Source organism: Rhopilema esculentum, chromosome 2 (genome assembly GCF_057945365.1).
Source record: "Rhopilema esculentum isolate cy_ngs chromosome 2, ASM5794536v1, whole genome shotgun sequence".
NCBI lineage: Eukaryota > Metazoa > Cnidaria > Scyphozoa > Rhizostomeae > Rhizostomatidae > Rhopilema > Rhopilema esculentum.
This window is the reverse complement of record NC_142816.1, coordinates 5,941,211-5,966,481: the sequence shown is the minus strand read 5'-3', so window position 1 is coordinate 5,966,481 and position 25,271 is coordinate 5,941,211. Positions and strand designations below refer to the sequence as shown.

At 36.7% G+C, this 25,271-nt stretch overlaps 2 protein-coding genes across 2 annotated transcripts in view; one reads left to right on the top strand and one right to left on the bottom strand.

The window, feature by feature from the left end:
- Window positions 1–2,702: 2,702 nt before the first annotated feature.
- On the top strand, window positions 2,703–17,505 carry LOC135695402 (potassium voltage-gated channel subfamily A member 1). The gene is made up of 2 exons (XM_065214484.2): window positions 2,703–3,588; window positions 11,500–17,505. The coding sequence occupies exon 2, from the start codon at window positions 11,811–11,813 to the stop codon at window positions 13,080–13,082; it is 1,272 nt and encodes a 423-aa protein (XP_065070556.1). The 5' UTR covers window positions 2,703–3,588; window positions 11,500–11,810; the 3' UTR covers window positions 13,083–17,505.
- A 3,016-nt stretch (window positions 17,506–20,521) lies between these two features.
- LOC135695399 (potassium voltage-gated channel subfamily A member 7-like) overlaps window positions 20,522–25,271 on the bottom strand; it is a 6,470-nt gene continuing 1,720 nt past the window's right edge. The window contains exon 2 of the mRNA XM_089109237.1: window positions 20,522–24,025. Coding sequence (XP_088965363.1) covers window positions 21,398–22,861 — 1,464 coding nt within the window. The 5' untranslated portion in view covers window positions 22,862–24,025 and the 3' untranslated portion in view covers window positions 20,522–21,397. The remainder of the gene's footprint in view (window positions 24,026–25,271) is intronic.

Here is a 25,271-nt window from a genome sequence, read left to right as displayed (position 1 = left end):
TTGAAAATACCCTTTTCTATTGTCATTAAAATACCATCTTGGCACAACGCAGTTTAGTTTGAGAATTTATGTAATATTTAAAACTATAGTCTGTGAAGAAGTTGGGCGTGGCCATGCTTTTCTTCATTATAAATTGGATGTGGTCAGTATGAAATGAAATGATAGACAAACGAGCTTGTTCAATGTGTGATGCACTGATTGATCACGATCATTCCTGATGTTGCTTATAGGGTTAAAAAACAAACGAGCGTGTTCAGTGTGTGATGCATTGATTGATCACGATCATTCCTGATGTTGCTTCTACGATTAGAAAACAAATGAGCGTCTTCAGTGTGTGATGCATTGATTGATCACGATCATTCCTAATGTTGCTTCTAGGGTTAGAAAACAAACGAGCGGGTTCAGTGTATGATGCATTGATTGATCACGATCATTCCTAATGTTGCTTCTACGATTAGAAAACAAATGAGCGTCTTCAGTGTGTGATGCACTGATTGATCACGTTCACTCCTGGCGTTTTTATAACTGAACTGATCGAGTGATTTGAAAAGTGATTGTTCAGATTCAGAGCAGGTGCTTGGCTCCATGCAGGGAATATTAGATTAGTAAACAAAGATAACAGGTTGCCTGTTTTTGGCTTGTTTGTACAAGCATTTAATGAATTGCTTTTTTGATCACTTCGAGCGATTGAGAGGACTTCGACCATTTGAGGACGATTCCTGGATGATTCATGGATTTATTGCTCGTCTTGATTAAGTAAATCAGACAGAATCCAAAGATCACTTTCCAGGGTGAAGGTTTTTTTGATTAGCACCCGAAATCAAACTTATGAATTGTTATTTGCAGCGAAAGTTCTAGGTGGCTTTATCCCTCCTGTCTTGTCATAACTTTACAGGAATATCTAAAAACGGCTTCTTTCGAAAGATTAGGTTACATTTAAAAAGGAGACACCCCAACATCCTCCACTGCATATAAAGGAATTTTCAGTTCCCAGACGACAGAAGAATACCTGAAATGTTATTAAGTGTCAATATTTTCTAATTCTAATTTTCATTATGATTTCACATTAATCAAGTTCAGAGAAATATCACAAATAACATCTTAAAAAGCACATGCATCATATTTTCACATGCAATAAAAAGTTTGCTGTTGTTGCTGCATTTTTGCCTATTGCAATAAAAGAACACCAAAAGCAATCTGGTCTTTATAAGGCTTTCATTTTATTTGTTAACGGCTGCGATTTTCCAATTAAAAATTGATGCTCTTAAGTTCAGCCGTAATTTACATTGCATGGAATCAAATTCTGTACAAGATTCGACTGTGAACAAGGTCCACAACTATGCAGGTGCCTCTTATGTGAACGGGGGGTCACTGATCATTTTTGTAAAACTGCCAATAACTGTAATTTAATTATCAGTTGTGCTGGCTTTATAATATCAAAATTATATTTAAGAATATGTGTTGGATCATCAAAATCAAGAAAAAACACTATCATCAGAGCTTTTCAGCACAAAAATTAGATTCACAAGAATTGCTTTCTAGTCTGCTTTAAATTTTTCATTCAGCTGATCTTAGAATGTAAAGAGAAATGATGTATACAAAGTGTTACATCAGCCAGCCCCCAGCTTCAAACAGTACTCAAATACTGATTTAATACTTACTGAAAACTTACGAAGTAAAGTGCCAAAAGCTTAAAGTTCACTTGAAGAATCAACACGACAAGTTAATTTTTTAAGTATAGGCGTAAACATTGGTGTTTATTCAGATTAACAAGAAAATGGTTACCAAATAAAATTGGGTTTCGCTGACCTTTTTTAAATAAATTAGGCAAAACTTTTAAACCAACACATGCTTGCTTTTGATGCTACCTAAGATTTCAATTTTGCAGAAAATGTACAAAAAGGTACAAAGGCACTGCAAGGTACAAAAAACATTTTGATTTCAGATCAACACCCTATTAGGCATTCGATGACTTGTTCAAAGGACTTTGACTCAGCCAGCATTTTGGCACGTGGGATTTTCCGTGACACAGTCTCTTTACTAAGCAAAACAAGAATGGCGTATGACAAGTATGTGTCTACAATTGTGTATATGTAGTATTTTCAATAATAAATGCTATCAAAAGTAAAAAAAGTAGCTAAGGCACCTCTGGTGAATAAGTCTGATTCATACAAATGGTCTAGTTAAACATATCTTTATCTAAGTGACTCTGAAACACAGTGCTTCAGGAGACTGGACACTAACCGTTATTTTCAGTGACGTAAAAATTCTTTTCTTGATGTAGTACAATCGCTTACGTGAAAGAAATCAAGAGTGACAAGATAATGTTTTTGAATGTCCCGCGCCCCGCCATTTCTCGCCCACATAACTTCTTGATTAATTCGTTAAGAATTTTGAAATTAGAATTTCTGACACTAGCAATGTCTTCCAAAGACTTGTATTTCTTACCATGAAGGAGAAAGTGTTCATTTCGTCTGGAATCAGGACAGTTTACTTTAAAACAGGTGTTCTATAAGCTCTTAGCTATTTACAACAATAACTAACGACATCTCATTCTCATTTGAAAACATTTTCAATAACATCTATTGCGTGGTAGACTTTGACAGATGTATGCGAACCAAAAACATCATAATACAACACAGCAACCAGAAAAAAGTAGCACACACAACTGGTTACTTAATGTTTCAAAATAAAGAGGCGAATAACAATAAGAAACAAGCAATACAAAATTGTAAACCAACCTAATTTACATTTTGAAACTTAATATACTACGTGGTTTACTTTGAAACTCCAAATCTATAACAACATGGAAACTTTTGTAATCTGAAAATCTTCAGCAAGTGTGATTTTGATCAAATGCTTTCGAACCTTTCATAGACGGTAGACGAGCTTACAAAATGTCTTCAGAAACTGTGGTTTCAGAAAGAATTGCAAAAAGTGAATGAATTATGAATTATGGTACTAAAATGATTGAAATTTTAAAAGGATTACATCATAACAAAAAAATTGACAAAGTATGACACAGAAAAAAGTTTGCTGATAAAACATGACACAAAACAATATTCGCCGATAAGAAATTAGCAAATTTTCTATGTAGAAGTTACAGTTTGTAACTTGTAATCTATGCCATCTGCTTTTTCTGATGAAATGGACATCGGAAACGCGGCTTGCACGATAAAACAAGCGATAATGTAGATGTATTAAGCAAATACTCAAGTGCAGACATCCTTTTAACCTTGCAAAGCTTGAATTTCATTATCCAACCCCCTTCGTTAACTGAACATCTGTAAACGAACAGAGTTTTTGGCCTACAGGTGACGGTGAAATGCTGCCTAGCAACGAAATCCTATTGTTTACAATCTGCTTCTGTTAAAAGAGCTCATTCATTCTAAAACTGGATCTACTACAGATACGTATAGTCATAGCTGAAGGAATCATCTAGATACAAGACACTGCGTTACAATCATAGAAGTTATCACTTTCAATGAGGAAAGAAAAACTCTACATATTTGGCGATGTGCATTCGCGCGCAAGAAACGGCATGGCAGGTCTTCGCATGTCGCACTGTTTCAAACAGATTTTAACAAGGTATGCAGTTTCAAAACATTTGCTTTAGATTCCAAGTGTGAGTAAGTAGCCAGTTGAGTTATTTTAAGGCGACTGGGTATGCAAGGCAGAGATTTCTCAATCTTCGACATTGTTTTGATTCAAGCAGATCCTGATTCAAACTGACAGTTGATCACCTGCAGATCAAGGGAATATAAATCAAATTCTGCCTTTGCTTAATGATTGTTCTGTTGCAAGTGGTTTCAAATAAAGATTCAGAGTAGCATGACTATTTTATTCAAGACAAGGGAATAAAAACCCCAATTTATCTTCTCTCGACCAAATAAACTCAACATTGACCTTTTCGGGCGATGAATCACGGGCCTCCAATCTTTGATCTCATTGCGAAAACAATTTCTTTCCAAACCAGAGCTATCATTGCAAATTTATGTAAATCGTGCTATCAACCTCTCGCGAAAAATACAACTCAATGAATTTTCTGATAAGAAAATGGAAACGATGTTTCACGTATTGGTATCTAAACATATTATTTCCCGACGTTAAAAGTGTTTTATGCAGCGCAGTTTCCCCACGCTTGTCTTCCAAAATAGGACGACTTATAGAAGGACCTAAAATAGGAAAGATCCTTTCAAAAGGGCTTCAATTAAGCTGACAAATTCATAGAATGACAGATGAAAAACCTGCAAAAAGACGCTGTTCAAAAAAAGGAGAGCGGTATTATAATTCCCTTGAACAATTGTTGTTCTTTTATTCAAATTTGACATGATTGTTTTCATGTCCACAAAATGTCACAAATTCTAACCCATAATACATTCAGACACCTACACAAGTGTAGGGAAATTTCAGGAGATGAAAACAATCAGATCACGCAACTAGTTCACGAGATGAAAATTCGCGAAATGTGTAGCTAGGTTGTAAATTTGGCTAACAAGAAAACATTCTTGTCCGCAAAGCAGTTTTTGTTTGTTTACTAGAAGTGTGGCCTGAATGAAGTATTTACTATAATGGAAATAAAGTAGTGTGCAATAGCGAAATTCATTTTCTGCACAAGGCAACTTTCGTTTGTTTGATAAGAGCTACTCTTTAATTAAGAATTTCATTTCCATGCAGCCAAATTTAAGTGCAATGGTGAAATTCATGTTGTGCACAAAGCAACTTTTGTTTGTTTGACAGAAGCTTCTTCCTATTCAGGGCAGGTTAAGATTAATTCAAAAACTTGCTCTGTAAGTTGAGTTCTGCGTTTTTGAGCTTGAAACTGTTTAATAACTATTACTTTAAGAACAGAAATAAAACATGTAAAACATGAGGGACTTTTGAACAAGCAATGCTAAGACAGAAAATACCTCGATCTTAATTATATTCTTTGAAAAGTCTTATAACTTAAAATGGTACGCGGAAAGTTTCTCGCCAATTTGTTCAAACATCAGGAACTTGAAGTCTTTAAACAAAACATTGTTTTCAATAATTGCCCAAGACACAATAAAACCCACTATATGTGTTTTATTTTGGTTTGAAAGCATCTGTACAATTAATAAGTTTTTTGGAAAGATTCTAAAATCTCGCGGAGGGAATTTATCGTGTGCATAGTAGAACTTCGTGTACGAGATTTCTACGTGTAAAATTTGCGTGTCAAACAAGATGAATTGCACGGTGTTTGTACAGAGGACTAGTCTGCAAGCTTCAATGTTACTTGCTCGGATAAGCTCACCGCTTTCGGAGAAAATCACCGTAAATTATTTAGAGCATTCGGGAACGGTCGTGATTTCCATTAGAATTAAAACGAACAAAGGAATTTGCCATAGTCGTGCGCAGCCAGATGGCCGTGCATGCATTAATGATAAAAGGAAATATTTGCAAAACTGTAAAACTAGATCAAAAACAGTACAGCGATTGCAAAATATTCACGAAGGATTTTCTTGAGGTGAAAATATTGAGAAAGAATGTCAGGTTTTAATGCTTTTAAGACGATGAAACTATAAATTTATTAACGTTGAAAAACTGATTACAGATAAAGGGCAAAACCTTTGTAAGGTGATGCTGCAAAATATCAGACAAGTCCAAATAACGGGCCCGTCACTAGGCCCAAAATTGATTTCCGTAGATGGAGCCTTAATCATGTAGGTTCATCAATGAAACAGATAGAAACTCTGGCCCAACATAGAAAGGAAGATGGTGAAATTGAAAAGAAAACCAAGAAACGTCATTAATCTTTCAAAATAAGTGAATTCTGTTGAAAAAATTTGCAAATCTATGTAAACGTTAATTTTTAAATAATATAGAGGAGAGGAAAAAAGAAGAAAGTATAAAAAACAGAATAATAAAAGACGCAGAAATCGTAGGACCAAGATAAAGAAGAACTGTCATACTGCAATGTCTATCGCTAGACATATATGAAGGGAGAAGAACAAAAAAGTCTATCCTTTTGTTTCGCCTCTCCCACAACCATATAGTTTTCGTGAATATCAGACCATAGGCCGAATTATCGAGTCAAAACAACAAAGGTTTGAACCAGAGTGGAGCATTAGCTGCTATAAGCCACAACAACTGGTGGCCGTTGTGGGTCATCCACAAGTTGGCTTAAATTAAGCAGTACCGATGGTTGGATTACTTTAGCTGAAAAACACCAAAGAGTTGTAAAGACAAGGAGATGGAGGTCATAATTGTTGATCATAGAGATGGTTCTGATGATAATGACACTTTAATAGTAAAAAATTCAATGAAATCTGTTATTCAAGCACTGTAAAACAGGTCACCAAGATATTGAAAGCGGGTTGAATTCAAATTATTTAATGCCTTTTTGTACACAAGAATTTAGATAATACGCAGGTAAGTATGCTTCCGATAACATTAAGTCTCGGCCACAAAAACTAACTCCGCCTTAAAGTAATTTGAGATTTTGCCAACACTAAAAAAACCTAGCTGAAAGAAAACAAAACTACATGAGCTCCGACACAGGTTGGAATGTGGAGGGGAGGGAGGGGGCAAGGGACAATTTAACACCCATAACAAAACATTTTGAAAAAAGCTCTATTGTTTTGCAAAAAGTGGGGAGCATGGCCACCTTCCGGCCTCACCTTCGTCAGAGGTCCTATACTAGTTAGAAATCAAAATGGAGACCAAAATGGAGAAAACAGACACGAAATATCGCGTGTTATGATGATCGCATTGACTAATCAATATGATCAAACATCGTTACTCTGGACAATACAACACCATTTCTATTTGATTAAATATAATTAACGTTTGGATGTTAGAAATTATTTGCATTAAGGAAACACTCTATAAACACAAACAACGGGCAAACTTCAAACATGTTTTGCGTTATCTGCAGGAGAAAATTGGCTTCGATTAGTATCTATTAGCAGCTTCTATTTTCAACCATACAAAATGTATTTTTGTTACTGATCTGCTAGTCCCAGAGACATTAACCTGAGCATTGTGTGACATCATAGAAGTGCTCTGAGGTGGACTTATGTTAATGTTGAACTAGAATTCTGCAAACGTGTTAACGTGGTAAGGTGGTTAAGTCAAAGGATAGATGTATTCTGTGGCACACTTGTACACTATTTGTGCGAAGGGTCTCGAAATTTTGACAAATATACCTAAGGTTAGTCCGTCAGATGATATTTCAAGTGAGGAACTAAGCAGAGATCTTGAAAGATTGCTTTTATGGTCGTTTCAATTGAAAATGCAACTTCAATGCAAGCGAAACATAAGGAAAAATTTTTTTTTATCAAAAACTGTTTGGCTCTGCATGATCGCTCGAAACGACGTCATTGAGAAAGGCATCATTAATAGATAATCGGAGTAAAAGCATTTCGGAATGATCCTTGACTATAAGATAAGTTAACAAAGTCATATCAACGAGGCTCTAAGCTAGGCTACGGGTAGGAATAGTAAGATATATCTCCAGATAGAGCTCTAGAAACGTGCTTGATCAAGTTTAAGAGAATTACTTGAGCACTAATGAAGGCTATTGCGACATTATCTACCACACATATGCTCCTAACATGGAACAAAATGTCATAAAATGACTTTCACAAACTCAGTTTAATGCTGCATTAGCCGCAACTGGAGCTGGGAGAGGTACCGAGAGGCAAAACTGTACGATAGATTAGGTTGGGACGAGCCATATCAGATAAGATGGTATAACATGACGAGAGATACTAGGACTACCACCAGAGTGCGAAGAATCTTACAACTTAAGAGGTCTCTTTGGCCAGCTCACAGACCTTTGGTAGACACATAAATGAACTGGATTCGAATGCACTGTGCAATTTGCTTCTATTTTGGACCCAAAATCTACGAGAACCGTCTTAGAAGCAAAAATTGCACTAAATGAAGAAACATAGCGTTTTCATAAATTATAAAAGCTAATGCTTTAAAAAGCTAGCCCTCTTCCTATAGGTATTAGCTTTTATAAGTGAAAGTTAAGGTCGACGAAGATGATTGCTGCAAATACATCCATAATATAGCCATGCATTAACAAAAGACTGCGCACATTTGTCTGTTGTCGCTTTAGAGTCCAGCAGGGCAAAAGTAGGCGAGAATGACAGTGTCAAGGCTGACTAGTGTGGCAAAAACATAAATTAGCAGGAATCAGAATACTGAACACATCTTACTACTTATTGAGGAAGAAACTCAGGGCTATGACAGGAAAAAGTTAAATGCTGTATGAAGAAGCAATTAACATAAAATTGAAGGAAACAGGAATAGATTGAATCGGCATAAGAGATGCCTAGATATTCGCATCAGCAACCTGCGTATCAAAGTCTATGATAATAGCAAAAAAATTTCTGGGTTTTAACAAAGAAAAATTTTAATATTATAGATCCTATGATATAGAATATAGAAAGAAAATTTATAGCTCCTATTATAATACCAAGGTAAAATGGATTTGCACATTTAGGATTTGAACTTCCTGAAGACGTTTCCTGGCTGGTTCCAACTATACTATAAAAAGTTTCGTTTTCTCACCAGAGTTTTCTGAATACACATAAAGTTAGTCTTGATTGATTGGTCAAGATGAAGCTAATAAGGCCAGTTTTCCAGATTGTCTACATTCCTATTGGCTGAAAATCAACCCATTTTTTGATTACCAAGCCGTAACCCATTGTGAATCTGGTAATCTGATCTGGTGATCACGATCTGGTGAATGAGTGTTTTGCAAAAATAGTTTTTATTAGGCATGTAAAATCGTTTGCTTCTCTACGCAATCCTTAAAAAGAGTTAAGGACCTCGCACCCTTTTTATGTAAGGAAGATCTGTCAAGTACACTGTTGTCTTCAAAATGATAAAATAGCTTTTAGATCCTGCATTCATGATTAAGAAAGGCAAGATACTCTCATTAGGACTCAAAACACCCATTCGAGAGCTGCTCTAAACTTATGAAGTAAAGCAGTCCTTTAGAAGATTAAAATGCCCGTGTATTCTCGGCTTAAGATATCAATACAACACGGATATGGATTATTCTTTTGACGATCTTTGTGAAATACTAGGATTATGTGTTGATGCAATGACGGTTGTCCGCTAAAACGATGAACGGGCTGTGGTTCTGCAATGACGTCAAAATTCCAGTCAGCTACAGAGAACTCGATTATTGAACGTAATAACTGCGATGAAACATCGAGGCAATCGCCCGATGTGACCTGGTGAAGATGCGTGAAAATTCACATGAACTAGAATATCTACGCTAGACGACGCCATTTTGTCTATTACAAACTGGCGGGCTTTATTCATTTTCTAGAAATAGATAAATTAATACCATCAAGATGTGATAAGATGTCAATAAAACATGGTAGAAACACATAATCGTAACAATTAAAGCATTTCAATGTAAAGATTGATTAAAATTTGCCCAATTTGATAATGGATTACAAAGAGGTTGCGTAAGGGTTTTCTAAAGCTGCTAGCGCGTTCTGCGTCATAAAGAGAGGTTATTGCGCAGTCATCGAGTTGATAGAAATTAGACAGCCATTCGTAAAAGATTCGCTGATAGACGATTGTACACCCTTTTGTTCTCTCTTCTTATGATATATCTGCAAGTACTTTTGTAAGCTTTGTGGTATTTGACAGAAGCATAACTATCAGAGATGTAGCTAGGCTCAATAATCGATGTAACTATCAGAGAAGTAGCTAGGCGGCACGGTGAAGGCTCAATAATCGCAAGAATCATGTTTAAACATTGAGAACTCATGACATAACACGAGCATTGAGCCTGAGCTTGCACGCAGGTTGGGTCAGATTCTTATTGTGTTCCAATGGGTGAAAATACTCTCTGTCGATTTATGTCGATGATCTCATCCAACTAATGCTCAAGGGAGAGGTGCACCTTTTGCAAACTACAATCAAATTGACAAAAACATCTCATGTAACAAATACAATGCAGTAATTTAGAACCGACATAAACAATTATTGAAGGAATGTATTCTTTACTCTCCGCTTGGATGGTTTCACTTCGTTCATCAGTCTATTTTTGCAAAGGGCCTCAGGCATGATAACACGAATTCCGTGAGTTAATCTAAAAATAGTCGCTTTGCTCGGAGCTATCAACTTTTGTAGCCGGGTTTCCTTGCACGCTGCTCATCAGCTCACCGAAATGATGTTTTCAAAAAGAAAACGGTAAGTAATCATGGCTTGTTTTAAATACAAAACCGGATTAATGTCGTTCCCCGTTCCCAACTCCGCTAATGTAATATTATGTTAATAATAAAAGCCTTACTACAGCTACGTTAAGTCTAAGTCCTTTGTGGTAATGGCAGTATGAGCGAAGTGATATTTCGAACTAACACAGGTTGGGTTTAAGGTTTATGGCAGGCTGCTATACGAACAGCAGGAGAAATCAAAACTGCAGTTAGGAACAACTACAACAAGCTAAATATATTCAAAAATGGCTTTGAAAAAAAGTAAACATTTTGAGACATACTAAAGCTTTTCGTCATGCACTCTTTAGAGTTTTAAACATCAGAACATAGATGTTAGAACTATAACTTTATCTTCAAAGATTTCAATAATCGCTCCTCGCAGCAAGATTGTTAAACACAACTGCGCTCTGTTTGATTAGCCTCGATTTTATGAGAATAGACCATGTTTATACTGGAAGAAAATTGGATTAATAAAACGAGAAGTAGAAGAAATTATATTGATTACAACGTCTGTGTGAAATCCTTATGAAAACAAGAATTTTAATCATAAAAGCGGTATGACAATAAATCAGAATGCAGAAAATCAACAGACAGATTTTTCTGACATTGTCAAATAGCTATAGCAACATGCGGGCAAACGAAAACAATTTAGCGTTATCAAAATTTACAAGGCTGTGTTAAGATGAAGAATAAATCACATGGTAAGAAAGCATCTAACCAATACATATGGCTTTTGTGAATACCAGTTATCCAATGTACCTTATAGGCTCAATCAATCAGAAAATCTCAAAGTAAGGAAAGGATACTGCCATTTTCAAGGAAAAACAGCGATTCTAGATGCGCGGTTTCTACTCGAAATGACGTCACTTGCATAATGAAATGAGTTGCTTTGTGAAATTTAATTTACTCAAGGAAATTTTCATGACGTCAATTTTCCACATTTCGTTGCCTTTGAGTTTCTTTTAATGCAATTACGTGAACAATTCCTTGAAAGTTCACTACTGCAATCTAGCGCTCAACTAACTCGGCCAGGTCTCTAGAGGAAAAGTCTTTAATAACGGCACTCTAAGTATCAGCTGCCTTGTAATCTACATCACAAAATCTATCAGCTTACATCACAAAATCAAACATTGGAGGGTACCCATGATGCAGCTTTCCTCATTTTGATTGCAAAGAGATCGTTTATTATGCTGCATATCCAGATTCGCTTTTATCAGAAACTTGGCGACGATCGTTGGTTGAAAAAAAGCCATGTTTCATGATTCTTATTTTTTTACTTCTTTTCCAGAAATTGAATTTTGCCATCTGACTACCAAGCTGTTAATAGTTCAGTGAGGAGCAACTCAACAAGGTGCATCTAAAACTGGTAGCAAAGAAGATAATTTTTGAAAGAATACCTTGATAAAGATTGAAACGTGTTCAAAAAGAAAACTTGAAAAAACTCGGCTGGAACAAAGTAGCATAGAAAGTGATGTATTCATGAAGACTGTTGAAAAGAGCTTGAAAGATCAACCAGAGTGGATTTATGAATTGCTGGGTTAAAGAAAACCTGTATTTAAATGTAAAGATTAAGGACCAAGTTATCCACTTAACTGCAAGATGGAAAGTACACCGATACTCAGCTGCAAAATGAATGGAATCAACAGCGAACCTAAAATTGAAAATGAGGTTGCATCCTCACAAATTACGGACGAGCAGATTATCAAGATAAACGTTAGTGGTTTTGTATACGAAACTCTGGAAGCAACAATTACTAAATTCCCGAACACGTTGCTTGGAAACGAAAAGCTGCGCAAACGATACTTCGTCGAATCACGTGGGACCTACTTCTTTGACCGCAGTCGGACGGCGTTCGAGGCAATTCTGGCATATTATCAAACCGGGGGAGTTCTTATCCGGCCGCCAACTATTCCGATGAAACTCTTTGCAAAAGAAGTCTTGTTCTACCAGCTCGGGGAAGAGGTTTTTCTTCAATTGCAGAAAGACGAGGGCTTCATACAAGACACACAACTGGAAATGCCTAAAAACCGATACCAACGAGCTGTCTGGGAGCTTTTTGAATGTCCGGATAGCTCTTTGGCAGCCCGGTTACTTGCAGTTTGGTCTGTGATTGTTATAGTGGTTTCTATCACAATATTCTGTATCGAGACATTGCCGGGCATAAAGAAACAGCAGGGAGGTGACAAAGGCGAACAACAGCCTTGGGTTACGTTTGAGATTGTTTGCATTTCATGGTTCACCATCGAATACGTTGGAAGACTTTTAGCGTCGCCAAGTAAACTGCGCTTTGCACGCTCATTCTTAAACATAATCGATCTCGCCGCCATCTTGCCTTATTTCATTACCCTGCCAATGGACAGCGCCAAGGCTGCCCCGTTGTCTGTTCTACGAGTCATACGGTTGGTCCGTGTTTTCCGCATTTTCAAACTTTCTCGCCATTCAACCGGTCTGCGAATTCTAGGCTACACGTTGCGAGAAAGTTCACGAGAGCTTGGTATGCTTATGTTCTTTCTCGTCCTTGGAATCATATTATTCTCAAGCGGGATTTACTACGCAGAATTCGCAGATAACGAGGAAAATTTCCCAAGCATTCCAGATACATTCTGGTATTCTCTTGTTACTATGACAACAGTTGGGTATGGTGACAAAGTGCCTAAAACACCGACCGGAAAACTTATCGGTTCGTTGTGTGCCATTGTTGGTGTACTGACCATTGCCTTGCCTGTTCCAGTAATTGTCTCTAATTTCGAGTTCTTCTACAAAAGGGACAGATTTACATACCAGGAGCTGTGCTTGTCGTTAGATGAAGAGGAAAAAGTAAACAATACTAATTACAAGAGGTACGAATACCTAAAAGAAACAAACGTTTAAATAAAATAATGGTAGTTCTGATTAGCGCAAATTCTCTGGGATAACAATTGAACGTGTGGCGAGTTTCTAGAAACATGCAATCACAACAATTGGCTGATAAACCAAGCCCCTTGGCCAGCGGTATGATAACCGTCTAACCAAGCCGAGAACACTGCTGGAGGTGTCAGTTGAAAAGTGGAAGTTAAATCGAATGAAACTGCGTTTCTCGTGAGATGATCCGGAAAAACAGAAATTGTGCCAAAAATAGATCTTTATCTAAAACACTTGTGACAAATCAAAATAGTAAAGGTCAAATGTATTCAAAGTACTTAGAAAAAACAATTGATATTCTCGATGGCTTAGGCAGTGTATTCATCTCTAAAATATTAAAATGTATATCAAATGACCAATAATTTTGAAAATGAAATTAATTTGCTGCTGGAATCTTAATAAGCATAATTATAAGTGATATTCCGGGTGTAGTATTAAAAACATCGTGGCAAAGTGTCAAACGGTAGATGGGGTTCTTTGATACCTAAATTTAAGAAAATTAGCTTAAGTTGCTTAAACAGTATTTTGCCTCCTCAATTATTGCTGTCCAACAAGGATCTGTGCTGACACCTTTCTCTTTAAAAACACAAGTGACAAAGCTGGTGGCGAGCTATATCAGGGCTAATAGTGAAAAGTTGTCACAAGGCACATTCGTGTTTTAAAGTTGACTGCATCCCAGACAAAACACCAGGAAAAAATAAAATGCAAAATGCATGTGTTTTAAAAGCATGGATCTTAAAAAGGGATGAAGATTCATTCCTAAAAGTTAATGACCTTTGCAGCGATTTTAACAGGGTAAAAGTAATACTAAACAATCATGGAATATCATCAATATCTAACCAAGCTACTTTTTCTGTCTTGAATGAAAGCAGGTATACTTGTAAGAAGGTAATACTATAGTTCTTAAAAAGCAATACACGAACTCTTGAATTTATCTTTAATGTGTCTGTCAGGAATTCTTTAGGAGGGTAGACACACGAAAGGCGGATGAAAAGGGAACTTCTTTTGTGGACGGTACTTGAGTCAAAAGGAGGAGATTCTGATATTTGCAAACCTAACAGAGGTCTGGGTAGAAACAATCTGCTTACATCTTTACCTATCTTTTCTATAAAAATTGGCCTTTCTATGTGCATTGATTTGGTTTTGGCAGGACAAGATTATAGGGGCAGAAGTTTCTTCGAAAAATTCAAAATAAAAATTGTAGCAGGCAACATTATTTATCAAGGAAAGACCGCCAGTTAAACAAAGGTATTTAATGTTTTCTGCAAATTTGGCTGATGAAACCCAATCGTACAAAACTTGCAAACAGAGCAGAGGGGGAAGAGGTTATGTAAAGACGTCATAAGAGTCGGTGGACCAACGATACTTTAATTAAAAAATAATTGCTTTTAAAGCAAATTCCATTGCGCTTAGCAAAGTAGCTGTAATTAAGGATATTGCGATTGAACTATGTAAAATCTTCGAATGATCATACAAAAAAACAAAGCCGCATTCTAGCAAAAACTTTTTTAAAATTTAATGATAATTTAATAATGCATGACTGCTCTGGGCGATTTTGGAACTGCAGAAATCATTTTGTCAGTTTCTTTTTCTTAAAAACCCATAAACATAGGACTGATTGTCAGTAACACAAGCCTCAAAAATCAACACCGCGATAAAATTCTATAGAAATATCATTCGTATATGATGCAATGGCGAGCTACAAATTATAACGGGCGCCATTTCTCGGATATAAACACGCATTTGAATTGAAATGTGCTTCCCTTGATATTAGCAAAAAGAAGTGCATTAAATGAGAAAAATTTCGGACAAAATATTCTCGGACAAAATATTTTCGGACAAAACATTATCGAACGTTTTCTCGCGAAATATCGGATGATTTCACATAGACATCGAGCAAAACAAAAACACTCTCATTATATATTGATTAACATACTGCACCTTGTCAAGCTTACTAAAGTCTATATTTCACTTAATCTAAATAAAAATTATCTGGTGTTCGAAGGAGTTCGAAGGATAAGAATTCTCATTATCTCAATGGGGATTAAGTCCACTATTTCAAAAGCTTTGATATTCATCTCACGATTATTCACGATATACAACATCCCACGATCGTCGCAAAATTGGTCATGTCAGAAGAAAAGCAAAGGAATCTTGCCCAACTCACAACATTTATTGAAGGAAATTACAAAGTGGATGTAATTGAGCCAGATAAAGAAAATAAACAAAACAAAGAAGTTGATATTGACTATGATGAAAGTATGACAGAGGACGATATATTAATTGTTGAGGTTAATTATTTGTGATTGCTAAACGAGTTTGTTTGCCAAGATATGATACAGTTTCACTTAGTAGCTAGTTCTTACAACACTTCCCCTTTAAATGCTAAATGTATGTGAGCAACACATTCCATTTTTAAAAAATGAAAAATTCAACTGTGATTTTCAGATAATGCAAAAAAATTCGGACAGCTAAAATTCCGGACAACAAAAAGTTTCTGACGGTAAAGATTTCGGGTGCTCCTTCTGTCAGAAAACAAAAAAGTCCGAAATTTCAGGCGTCTAATTCTTTCATGTAAGTTTGAAACAGAAGGTAATCATGGTTTTTAGAAGGGGCAGAACCATCCGTGTAGGGGCGCTTCAACCTTGTGGGGGAGGGGGGCTGCAATTTTTTTGCCCAAATGAAAAGCAGGTACATTAAAAACCGTGATTTTTCTTTTTCCCTCTATTACTTCTCTTTCGCTGCCACATTCCTTATTCACAACTCGAATACAAATTCATATATTTTCACCTTCATATTTATTCGAAAGTCTATGCAAACAGTTCGTTTGTCCCAACTGTCCCAACAGACGTTCGTTTATGCCCAATAAAGGTAGGGGATAGGAGGTTAGGTACTGATGCCCCCTCGCTCTTACGCCTATTGATGCCATCGTTAACGCCAACATCTACCTTTCCAAAGGTTTGGTCGAAATTCGAAATGACTATGTTATCAAAAAGCAGGGCCACCGAGAAAAGGGGGCATAAAGGGGAAATTGCCCTAGGACCTTAAGATCTAGGGGGCCCTATATAGTAATGAACTCCATTTTAATGGAATTAACTGAAAATATTACAACTGCCAGAAAATTAATAAATTTTAACTTATCTAGAGGGCGTGGTCGCAAAAATCTCTAGGAAGAAAGCCATAGCATCACTTCAGGGCAGGGCATCACAGAATTCGAAAAAGGTTCCTGCGCCGGTTCAGATCCCATTTTTATACAAGAAGCTTACAGGTTTTTTTTCGTTGTTTATTATCTAAGAATTTAAAACTTTCGGACAACAAATTTCGTAAAAGCCAGATTCTAGACAATAAAGATTTCGGGCAAAATTTTGTCAGAAAATTTCGATCGCCTGAGGATTTTAATCATTTATGAAGTAAAAGGTATGTGAAGAATGAAAGTGACGATGAACCATAACGAAGATGATAAGAAAGATTCGGTAAACTTGGTTAGAGATTACAAAAAAATTGTTGCTTTTAATATATCAATGCCTAACACATATGATGTGATAATGATTGATGAAACCCCCTCTCTTCTCTAGGATATATATGCTACCTCATCTTGCAAAATTCATATCCTTGGCAAATGAAACTGTATCAAATCTGTCTCGCTTGCTGACCCCAATTTGGCAGCCAGTCACAAATGTCATGTCATAGACGCATTCACAAGAACCATTGGCACCAGAATCTATATTTTCCATCAAACATAACTATTTCTGAATGGTGCAGCAATTAAAATTGATAAAACAAAATCACCAGAAATCAATAATTCATACATCCTGATTGTTCATATTGTGCAAAGCATTCACTGGTCCATAATCAGCCATTCATGGTACATTTATAAAACCCTGTCGCCCCAGAAGCGTACATTGTTCGATATGAATGGCGTGCCTACCGGGCATTTTGTAAGACGTATAACACAAATCGATACCATTTATACCACATAAGGTAAATCAAGTGACCTATCTTTCTGTGACGTCAACAAGTTTTGTTTGAGACCTATTTTATATAACAATTTACTCATTGATCAATGTAACAGTCTTAGAATGTCACTTATTTTTAATATGCAATTCAGCCATTCGCAGTCAAAACATCATTTGTCCAAAACTTGGTGCTGTATCTTTCTCCATTTAATTTCATTAATGATATTTCATTTCATAATTCATTTAAAACTTGAGGGGCACACAGCATCGATAGCATAGTTGGCCTTAATAACGAAGTTACGCTTTTCATAATCTAAATCCTTTTTCATTTGCCATTAATTTGGTGATTTTATCTGCCACAGTTGAATGTGGTAATTTGAAGGATAGTACATAAAAAGTAATTGAACGAGGACTAAATCCCAAACACGACGATCCAGAAATATAATATCAATTAACAATGTCTTGGTACCAAGGTACCAAGTCAGATAAAAATATTCGCAAAAATTTGCTGATCAGATTTCATTCCAGGAATTTGGTCCATCTGAATGGAGCATTAGCGCCCCGTTTCGAATTTTTCAGATGGAGCACAGCGACCCAAAGCAGCTTTTAATACTGAACAGCAAAAAGCCATAAAAGGATTTTTGATGGCTTTACTTGTCAGTTGCTCAAACTAAAATGCGCGATTAACAATTGGCAAAGACTCATTTTCATAAAATGTCTTTACTTTGAATCAGACCAAGGGGTGTCACACCAACACAATTATTCTTCTCTTGTTACAGTAAATCCCTGCATATAAGAACCTACAAAAATAGGAACCTAGAGGCTGTTTTTCCTATATTATGCACCTTGTAATTAAGAACCTGTTTCAGTGTGATAAAATATAATAGGTTCTTATCCCAAGAGCACAAAATAAAGTTTTCAATGGTCCTTATTTACTCCCAGATTTTAAAGATGAGGTAAAATCACAATCGGTATAAAAATTTTCAGTTGTGCATTTTCAGCATTTTATACACTTTAACGAAAGAGAACTTTAAAATCACTTTGACTTTTTAGCATAATTATATATAGCAAAATCCAAAATGTTGAAAAATGAAATAAAAGCATTAGAATTCATAGTTTTCAATTCCTGAGGACATATGAGATCATCTCCAGATCCATCCACTGTCATAAGGCAGCTAGTGCGCTCAGATGTCTTCCTGTAAATACCTTTGTAATGTTGCATTAATAACATTACCAAAAGGAAAAAACAGGGATGAATGCATCTCTTGATGATGAATTCTATAATTTCAAATAAGGGATCCTTCGAAAAAGAAACTTCATACCCTGAAAATAATGTAAGTACCTTTCCAATAAGAACCTACTTCAGCCTGAACCTAAAAAAAAATAGGTTCCTATATGCGGGGATTTACTGTACTGCCCTTTTTAATGAGGTCGGGGGGGGGGGAAATTAAATAAACAAAACTGAAATATTGAGAAAGTCATGAATAGAAATGCAACTCTGAATATTTAAACAACATTATTACGAAAATTATCCGGAAATTAGATTATAATTCTAAGATCAGATCACGCGATCTGTCACCTTTTTCGAATATTAAATCATGACGTTGTCGAAGCTCAAAGACATTGTCATAAATATATGTACATTGACTTTGAGTCTAAAGACTATTTATAAAATAATGTAAATCGTACATGGAGGATAATAGCTGAAAAGGAATTCTGAGCTAGCAAGAGAATCAGAAATTTCATAAATAAAAGCTGGAGGTGGGGGGGCAGTGGACTGGTTCGGAAATGGTCTTCTTACTGTTTAGTGTAGAAATGAAACTTTCATCACAGTTACTATGAGTTTGTCTAGTATTGTATTTTTGCACTCTTCAAAAGCGCTGAAAATCAAAAACTTAGCTGAAAATGTATTAAGGAACATTATTTGAATAGATAAATAAATGAACATTTTATCTTTTAATGCATTTAATACCCGCCCAGGGCGTTGAGAAACATCTCTTCGTCCTAAAGGGGGCGTTTACCTGGTGCTTGGTTTGAATAACGGGGCATTGAAACTCACGTTTTCCTGTTTGTTTGAGCATACTTATAAATTGTATTCAATATAAATATATATAAATTTATATATATATATATTTATTTATATGAATATCATTAAACAGGGAATATACCGTTGAGCAGAGTTTTTGTAATTAAGGAACGGGCCTAAGGTAGCAAAAATGAATCACCATTTGCAAACATACGAAATTCGTGTCCAGGTTCCTATTTGTGTCCAGAATGGCTTGAGGAGTCATTCTTACCTTGAATTTCAAAAGGAGGCTGCTTGAAACAATGATGGCCATAAAAGTGGTATTACCAATGGAGAATTATCAAGTAGTTATCTGCTAAAAATATTCTGAGATCTATACAAAGTTAGACTTGGTAGAGGAAGAAAGCAGTTAACAAAATTTGTAGATGATCAATTCTGTCTTCGAAAATATCATGAAGTTATGCATTGTTATTGATATATCTGTTTTCTTATCTTGGAGTTTTTGTTGGTAAACTCAGGTTCTGGGAATGGCCTTTCATTCAAATTCCAAAAATTTCAGAGGACATTGAAAAGGCAGTTGCAATGGGAAGAAACAGTTACTTGTGATCCTTTAGGAAATGGTATAGAACGAAAAATTATATAAGTTGTATAACCAATGGAGAACTTTTTGTTTTTGAGGGAATTTTGGAGGGAACTTCAATAAACATACAAATAATACGATAGATATTGGGGACAGTAATTTCCAATGGGGAGGGGGCATTGGCATCGAAAGCGCGCCGTTTTATCAAAGAAAGCTGATTTGCGGGTCTTAGTAAAAGCATAAAGAAATATTAGCTGTCAACCAGAACGTAACTGATAACAAGGAGGAGCCTTAATATATCTTAGATACCCTCCGGGAGTAATCTATCACAAAATTGAAATTGAAAGACATGGCTCTAAGAGATAAAATTGATCACGATATGAACTGAGCTACACAAGATTATAGGGAATTATCAGCCGAACCATACTAAACTGTAATATTCATTTAAATATATTCGGGTAAAGGTTTCTGACGGATACTACTCTTTATTAAACGATATTTATTCTGGTTTCCTTTTAAATGATGAAGAAGAAGCGATATTAACTACAGGATAAAAAGCGGTTTTCTTTGACTATATGCAATTAATAACGGAAACTATTTCAAAATTAATACTGCAATTTTAAAAAAAACTGAACAATTTTCTGCTCAGATTTTATAATAAAAAATCCTTACCTCTGTTTATTAAAGCGAGATTTTGTGCCATACATTTGTTGTTGTATTAAGTTGAGCTTTATCAATCAAGTTTGAGCTTTAGAATTCCGGCCATTTTGTGGATTGGAGTGATCAGTCAAGGGCGACGTTGATTACCATCTGAACAGTTGATTGTAGTATAATGAGCCTCTGAGTGCAGTTGACGATTTAGCAATATCGATTGATAGACAGTAATGATCGATCAAATCTATCTGTGATTGACAATTGATATGCTCATTTCAAATTACGTATACAAAATGGTAGCTTGGGCTTGCAGTGATCGGGAAATCGCAATGGTCAATCAATGGGGATTTGGAATCTAGACAATAACAGATAATGTGGGGACGTCCCGATCTTGAACTGTTGAAATTGGACAGGAGCGAAAACAACCAAGCTCGTATGTGCATCACATTGTCATTCTCGTGCTCATTTGTAAACTATTCGTTTTGTCACTTCTATGGATAAAACTATTAGACTATATCATCAAATTAATATGTCTATATATGCATACAAAAATTTACACCAGGAGCAATTGTTTTTGCTCAATACTGAAGATCGGCTTCTGCTTACTGTCATTGAGACCATGGCAATGACATAAGGGGGCGATGCCTGCATGCAATCCTATTCTTGTGGCTGGGGTATGAAGGCGGCAGCTGAGTACCCCAAACATGAATGCAAGGTAATCACGCTACTGCTGAAGGCTGATAAACAACAAGACACAACTGAAATGCTGATGCTATTTCTGCAATTTCAGCTTCAGAAGAATGCTGACAAGTCGCGCAATGCAGCTTTTTGCGGACAGTTGGCATGGGTCAGTTGACACCGGACAGTTGACACCGGACAGTTGATGCCGGACAGTTGATACCGGACACTTCAACATCTGACATCGGTCTTCCGATATTGGTACCGGATTGCTCAATTTGACAGCTGACATCAGTAAGATGACATTACCGGCAGCCCCAATCAGCGTAAAACTTGCGTTTGCTGCGGCTATTGTAGCCAAAACCAACTCTGATCGAATTGAATCGCAACATCACACGGACGTCGTGCTTTCTTGTCCGTCGTCATCTAAGGGTATGGAGATAAAAACTGTCTCCCCATTGGACCGTGTTTGGTGGCCATGGGACGAGCCCTCAGATACGTCATCTACTTCTTTCCTTCTCTTCCGACTTTTCGGTATCATACGAGCTACCATAGCATCGGTACAAGACCGTACAGTATTTTGCAATTTGTGCACATTACCGTTGCGATTGTCCTGATTCCTCTTTTCCTCCATTCTTTTTCTATTTCTTTCTTTAGTATAAAAATGTTCAAAATTAGACACAACCACTGGGACTGGCAATGCTATGGTCAAAACACCACATACCACAGCCAAACCTCCAACAATTTGCCCCCACAAAGTTTGGGGGGCCATGTCCCCATATCCGACCGTAGTCATTGTAACTATAGCCCACCAAAATGAGGCTGGGATAGATGTGAATTTTGTGCCTTTCCGCGAGGTTTCTGCGTAATACACGCAGCTTCCAAAAATCAAAATAACAACAAACAGGAAAAAGGCAAGCATCATGAGCTCATTAACAGAAGCTTTGAGTGTATTTCCAAGAATCTGTAGGCCACGTGAGTGTCGTGACAGCTTGAAAACACGCAAGACACGAATGACTCTAACAACACGCAAAATTGACAGCGTGCTGTTTCCTGATGGGAGTGCTATACTGATGTAAAAGGGTACTATGGACAGAAGATCTATAGTGTTCAACGCATCTGTGAAAAACTGAAGTTTATTTGGGCTCACAATAACACGTGTTAGGTATTCGGCAGTAAACCAAATAATCACTGCGGTATTTACATTGAACATCCAGCCAGCATGCTTACTCGGTATAGTAGTTACGCGGCCGTCCACTACTACTTCCTTCTCGCTAAATTCCGGTAATGTCTCCATCACAAACATAACTAACGATAATACAATTATGATAACCGATGTTATTGCAAATAACTTGGCTGGCTTGCTCGATTCCGGGTCATCTAAAAAGTCCCAAATAATCCGGAATGGTTTCCATTTTGGTTTTGGCCGGTCCACCTGAACCTCCTTTATCCCGGACTCTATTTGAAATCCATCAATCACTTCAGTACCCATATCGAAAAATATCAATTCACTAAGAAATACATGAATGGGTATATGAGATGGTCTGACCAATTCTCCATTTGGTGATTGATAATAATATAAAATCGCCTCAAAGGCGCTTCTGTGTCTGTTAAAGAAATACTCTTTCTTTTCTTCATTGTAGTACATCAGACGTCGTTCCGCATCTCCTAACAACGTGTGAGGATATCGTTTTAAACATTTATCGTATGTCTGGAAATATTTCCCTGCCACGTTAATCGTGATAACATCGGCTTCATCGTGTGGAGTGTCGTGTGCGTGTGATTTGAGCTCCTCTGGATTCGGTAAGCGAAGAGTGGGTGCCCGCTTCTTGCTTACTGCATGTATCATATTCATTTGTGATTAAAAATACCCGATGTATGTCAAACAAAATGACCTTAATCTCTAGGTATTTCTGACGACGTCGAAAGATTGTCAGTCGCCGAAAAAATCTGTGGCCGCCATGTTGTTTCTATTCACCCTTTGTCCTCAAATACCCGTGATAAAAATGTTATGAACCCGATAACTCCCATTAAATCAGTCATTCCAACTTAGGCGGAGAAAAGCCATAGGCATTGACAAATACTGCCAAGATTTAAGCTCGTCGAGCCAGGGCGTCATCAGGCCGTTTGCAAAGTCAGCACAGGAACGAGCTGCTTCTTCAATTTTCACAAAATAAATCCAAAAATCGAAGTTAAGTAAGCAAATTTATACATCCAGTTACTGCGATAATAATTTCCATTCCAGCAATCAAATCATAAAAAATGATTTCAACTGCTTTTGATCACAAACTTTTCTGATGCTTCTATCCAGCTCCAAATATCACTAACATGGTAATTTGTCTCCACAAATGTCCAGAATGAGATCATATACGATACAGTGCAGTATTCTGAATATCTTTATTACTCAAAGAGAAGTATTGCTCTATCCAGACGACAAAAACTTTGACGAAGCTTCATACGATGGCCACGGCTAGCAAGATGCTCTTCCTTGCTTTGAATGCAGCAAAACCTCAATTGTGTTTATGCCGTATCCATATTTAATGATGTGTTCAAATTCTCCCTTTTACAACGAGCAATTAAACAAGGGAGCAAAAAAATTGATACCTCCAGACGGCCAAGTTTTTAAAACAAGTAGGAAAATCAGAGTCTAGTATTGAAAACCAATGATAAATTCTCCGTAAGTTTGTTTTCCATCAGATGCAGATGGCTTAGACCTACGCTAAAGTTGTGGGTTTCACAGCACAAAAATGCAGATAATAAGCATTTGAATCGGACTTGACTACTGATTCATAAAATAACAGGTCATAGCAAATGCGAGCATGGAGACGAATTGAGCACCTGAGAAGATCTGCCAATAGACCATCTATACACACTGAAAAAGAATTGGTCTGTGGAACAAAGCAGGTTTATTGAATATTCACAAAATCATAAGCTATAGCAATGGTTTGAGTACTACAGTAGATTGGTAGTAAAATGTTTTGAATGACAGTTAGAAGTCGTTCTCGTGTTGCTCCACGATCTAGAAGGAAAGTAACACGAATTAGGTTACCGAGTCCGAGAAAGTGGATGTAGCGTAGGGCAGACAAAAGGGTGGGGAAGGACGAGATTGGACTTAAAGATTTCGTGTTAAAGGACAAAAAGGGCTTATGTGAAGGCCGGCGATTGGAGATTTTGTGTCATATGATCAGTTGAAGCAATGCAGTGTTGACCTTGAGCCAGCAAATCTTTGAAGCGATGTTTTTGCGGATGTTATTCCTACCAATCCAAATTAACAGCTGACTGCGTTTTCATGGAGAAGTTTCTCAAGAACAAATTTTCGAATTATTGAGGCAACTGTATTTCAACAACCCAATCCGTACAATTCATATCTTCTTAAACTAAAAAAAAAAAGATTCTTCCTTACACACGACCACAATTTGTTATTGCTATAACTTGAATGGCTGGTTTTCTCTCCTATTCTTATTCTAAGTAACAGTATGTGTTTACACTGCTGCAATTGCACTCCTTAGCTTGTCCCCTAAAACTGCCCTGCAACGATTTTCCCAGTAACGTTCTGATAGAAGATAACGAAGCAAAGCAGACATTTTCCCCCTAAACCATGCAACCTTCTTCCTGTTGTAGCCCTCTTTCTATTGCAATGACAAAGGGTTGAAAACAATATGAACACGGCAGCCAGCATTGTAAAAGTTTGCGGCGATTTTTTATGTATAAACACCCAAAAACTAACCAATCGAATATAATTATTTTCACAACACCCTTTAATCAATACTTCTTGATTCATGAGCTAACTAAAATTCCAATGTACTCATACAGGATAACGATAGTTGAATAAAAAGGATGGTTAAGCTATAAAAGAAACATTACAATTTCGCAAAGGACAAACGTTAATCAATCACGGGGGTTATTATTTGAGGCAATAGAAGCAATGTTGTGGACTCTTCCTTCTGATACGTTGGTATATTATCTCATGGTAACAGCTGGCTTAGTATCGACCCATTTGGCCATTAAGTTGAAGAGGATTCGAGGTCTAGAGACAAACGTGCAACGAATCGTTTCTCTTTTTGCTAGGAAAATTTAGTTTTAATTTCATTCAACAGATTAGCAAAGAAAGTGAACAGTTAATAATTCTTGAAAGTTTTGGTTGCATTTGAAGAGACGTCTTGAGCAAATCGATGTATAAATGCTATTTAATGATTCTCAAGCGTCTTGCAATACATAGGTCCCTCTTTCCAAACTCACCCCGTACTCCCTTACAGATCAATCAA

Coding starts and splice junctions, on each gene's coding strand:
- LOC135695402 (XM_065214484.2), top strand. CDS start 11,811: ATGGAAAGTACACCGATACTCAGCTGCAAAATGAATGGAATCAACAGC.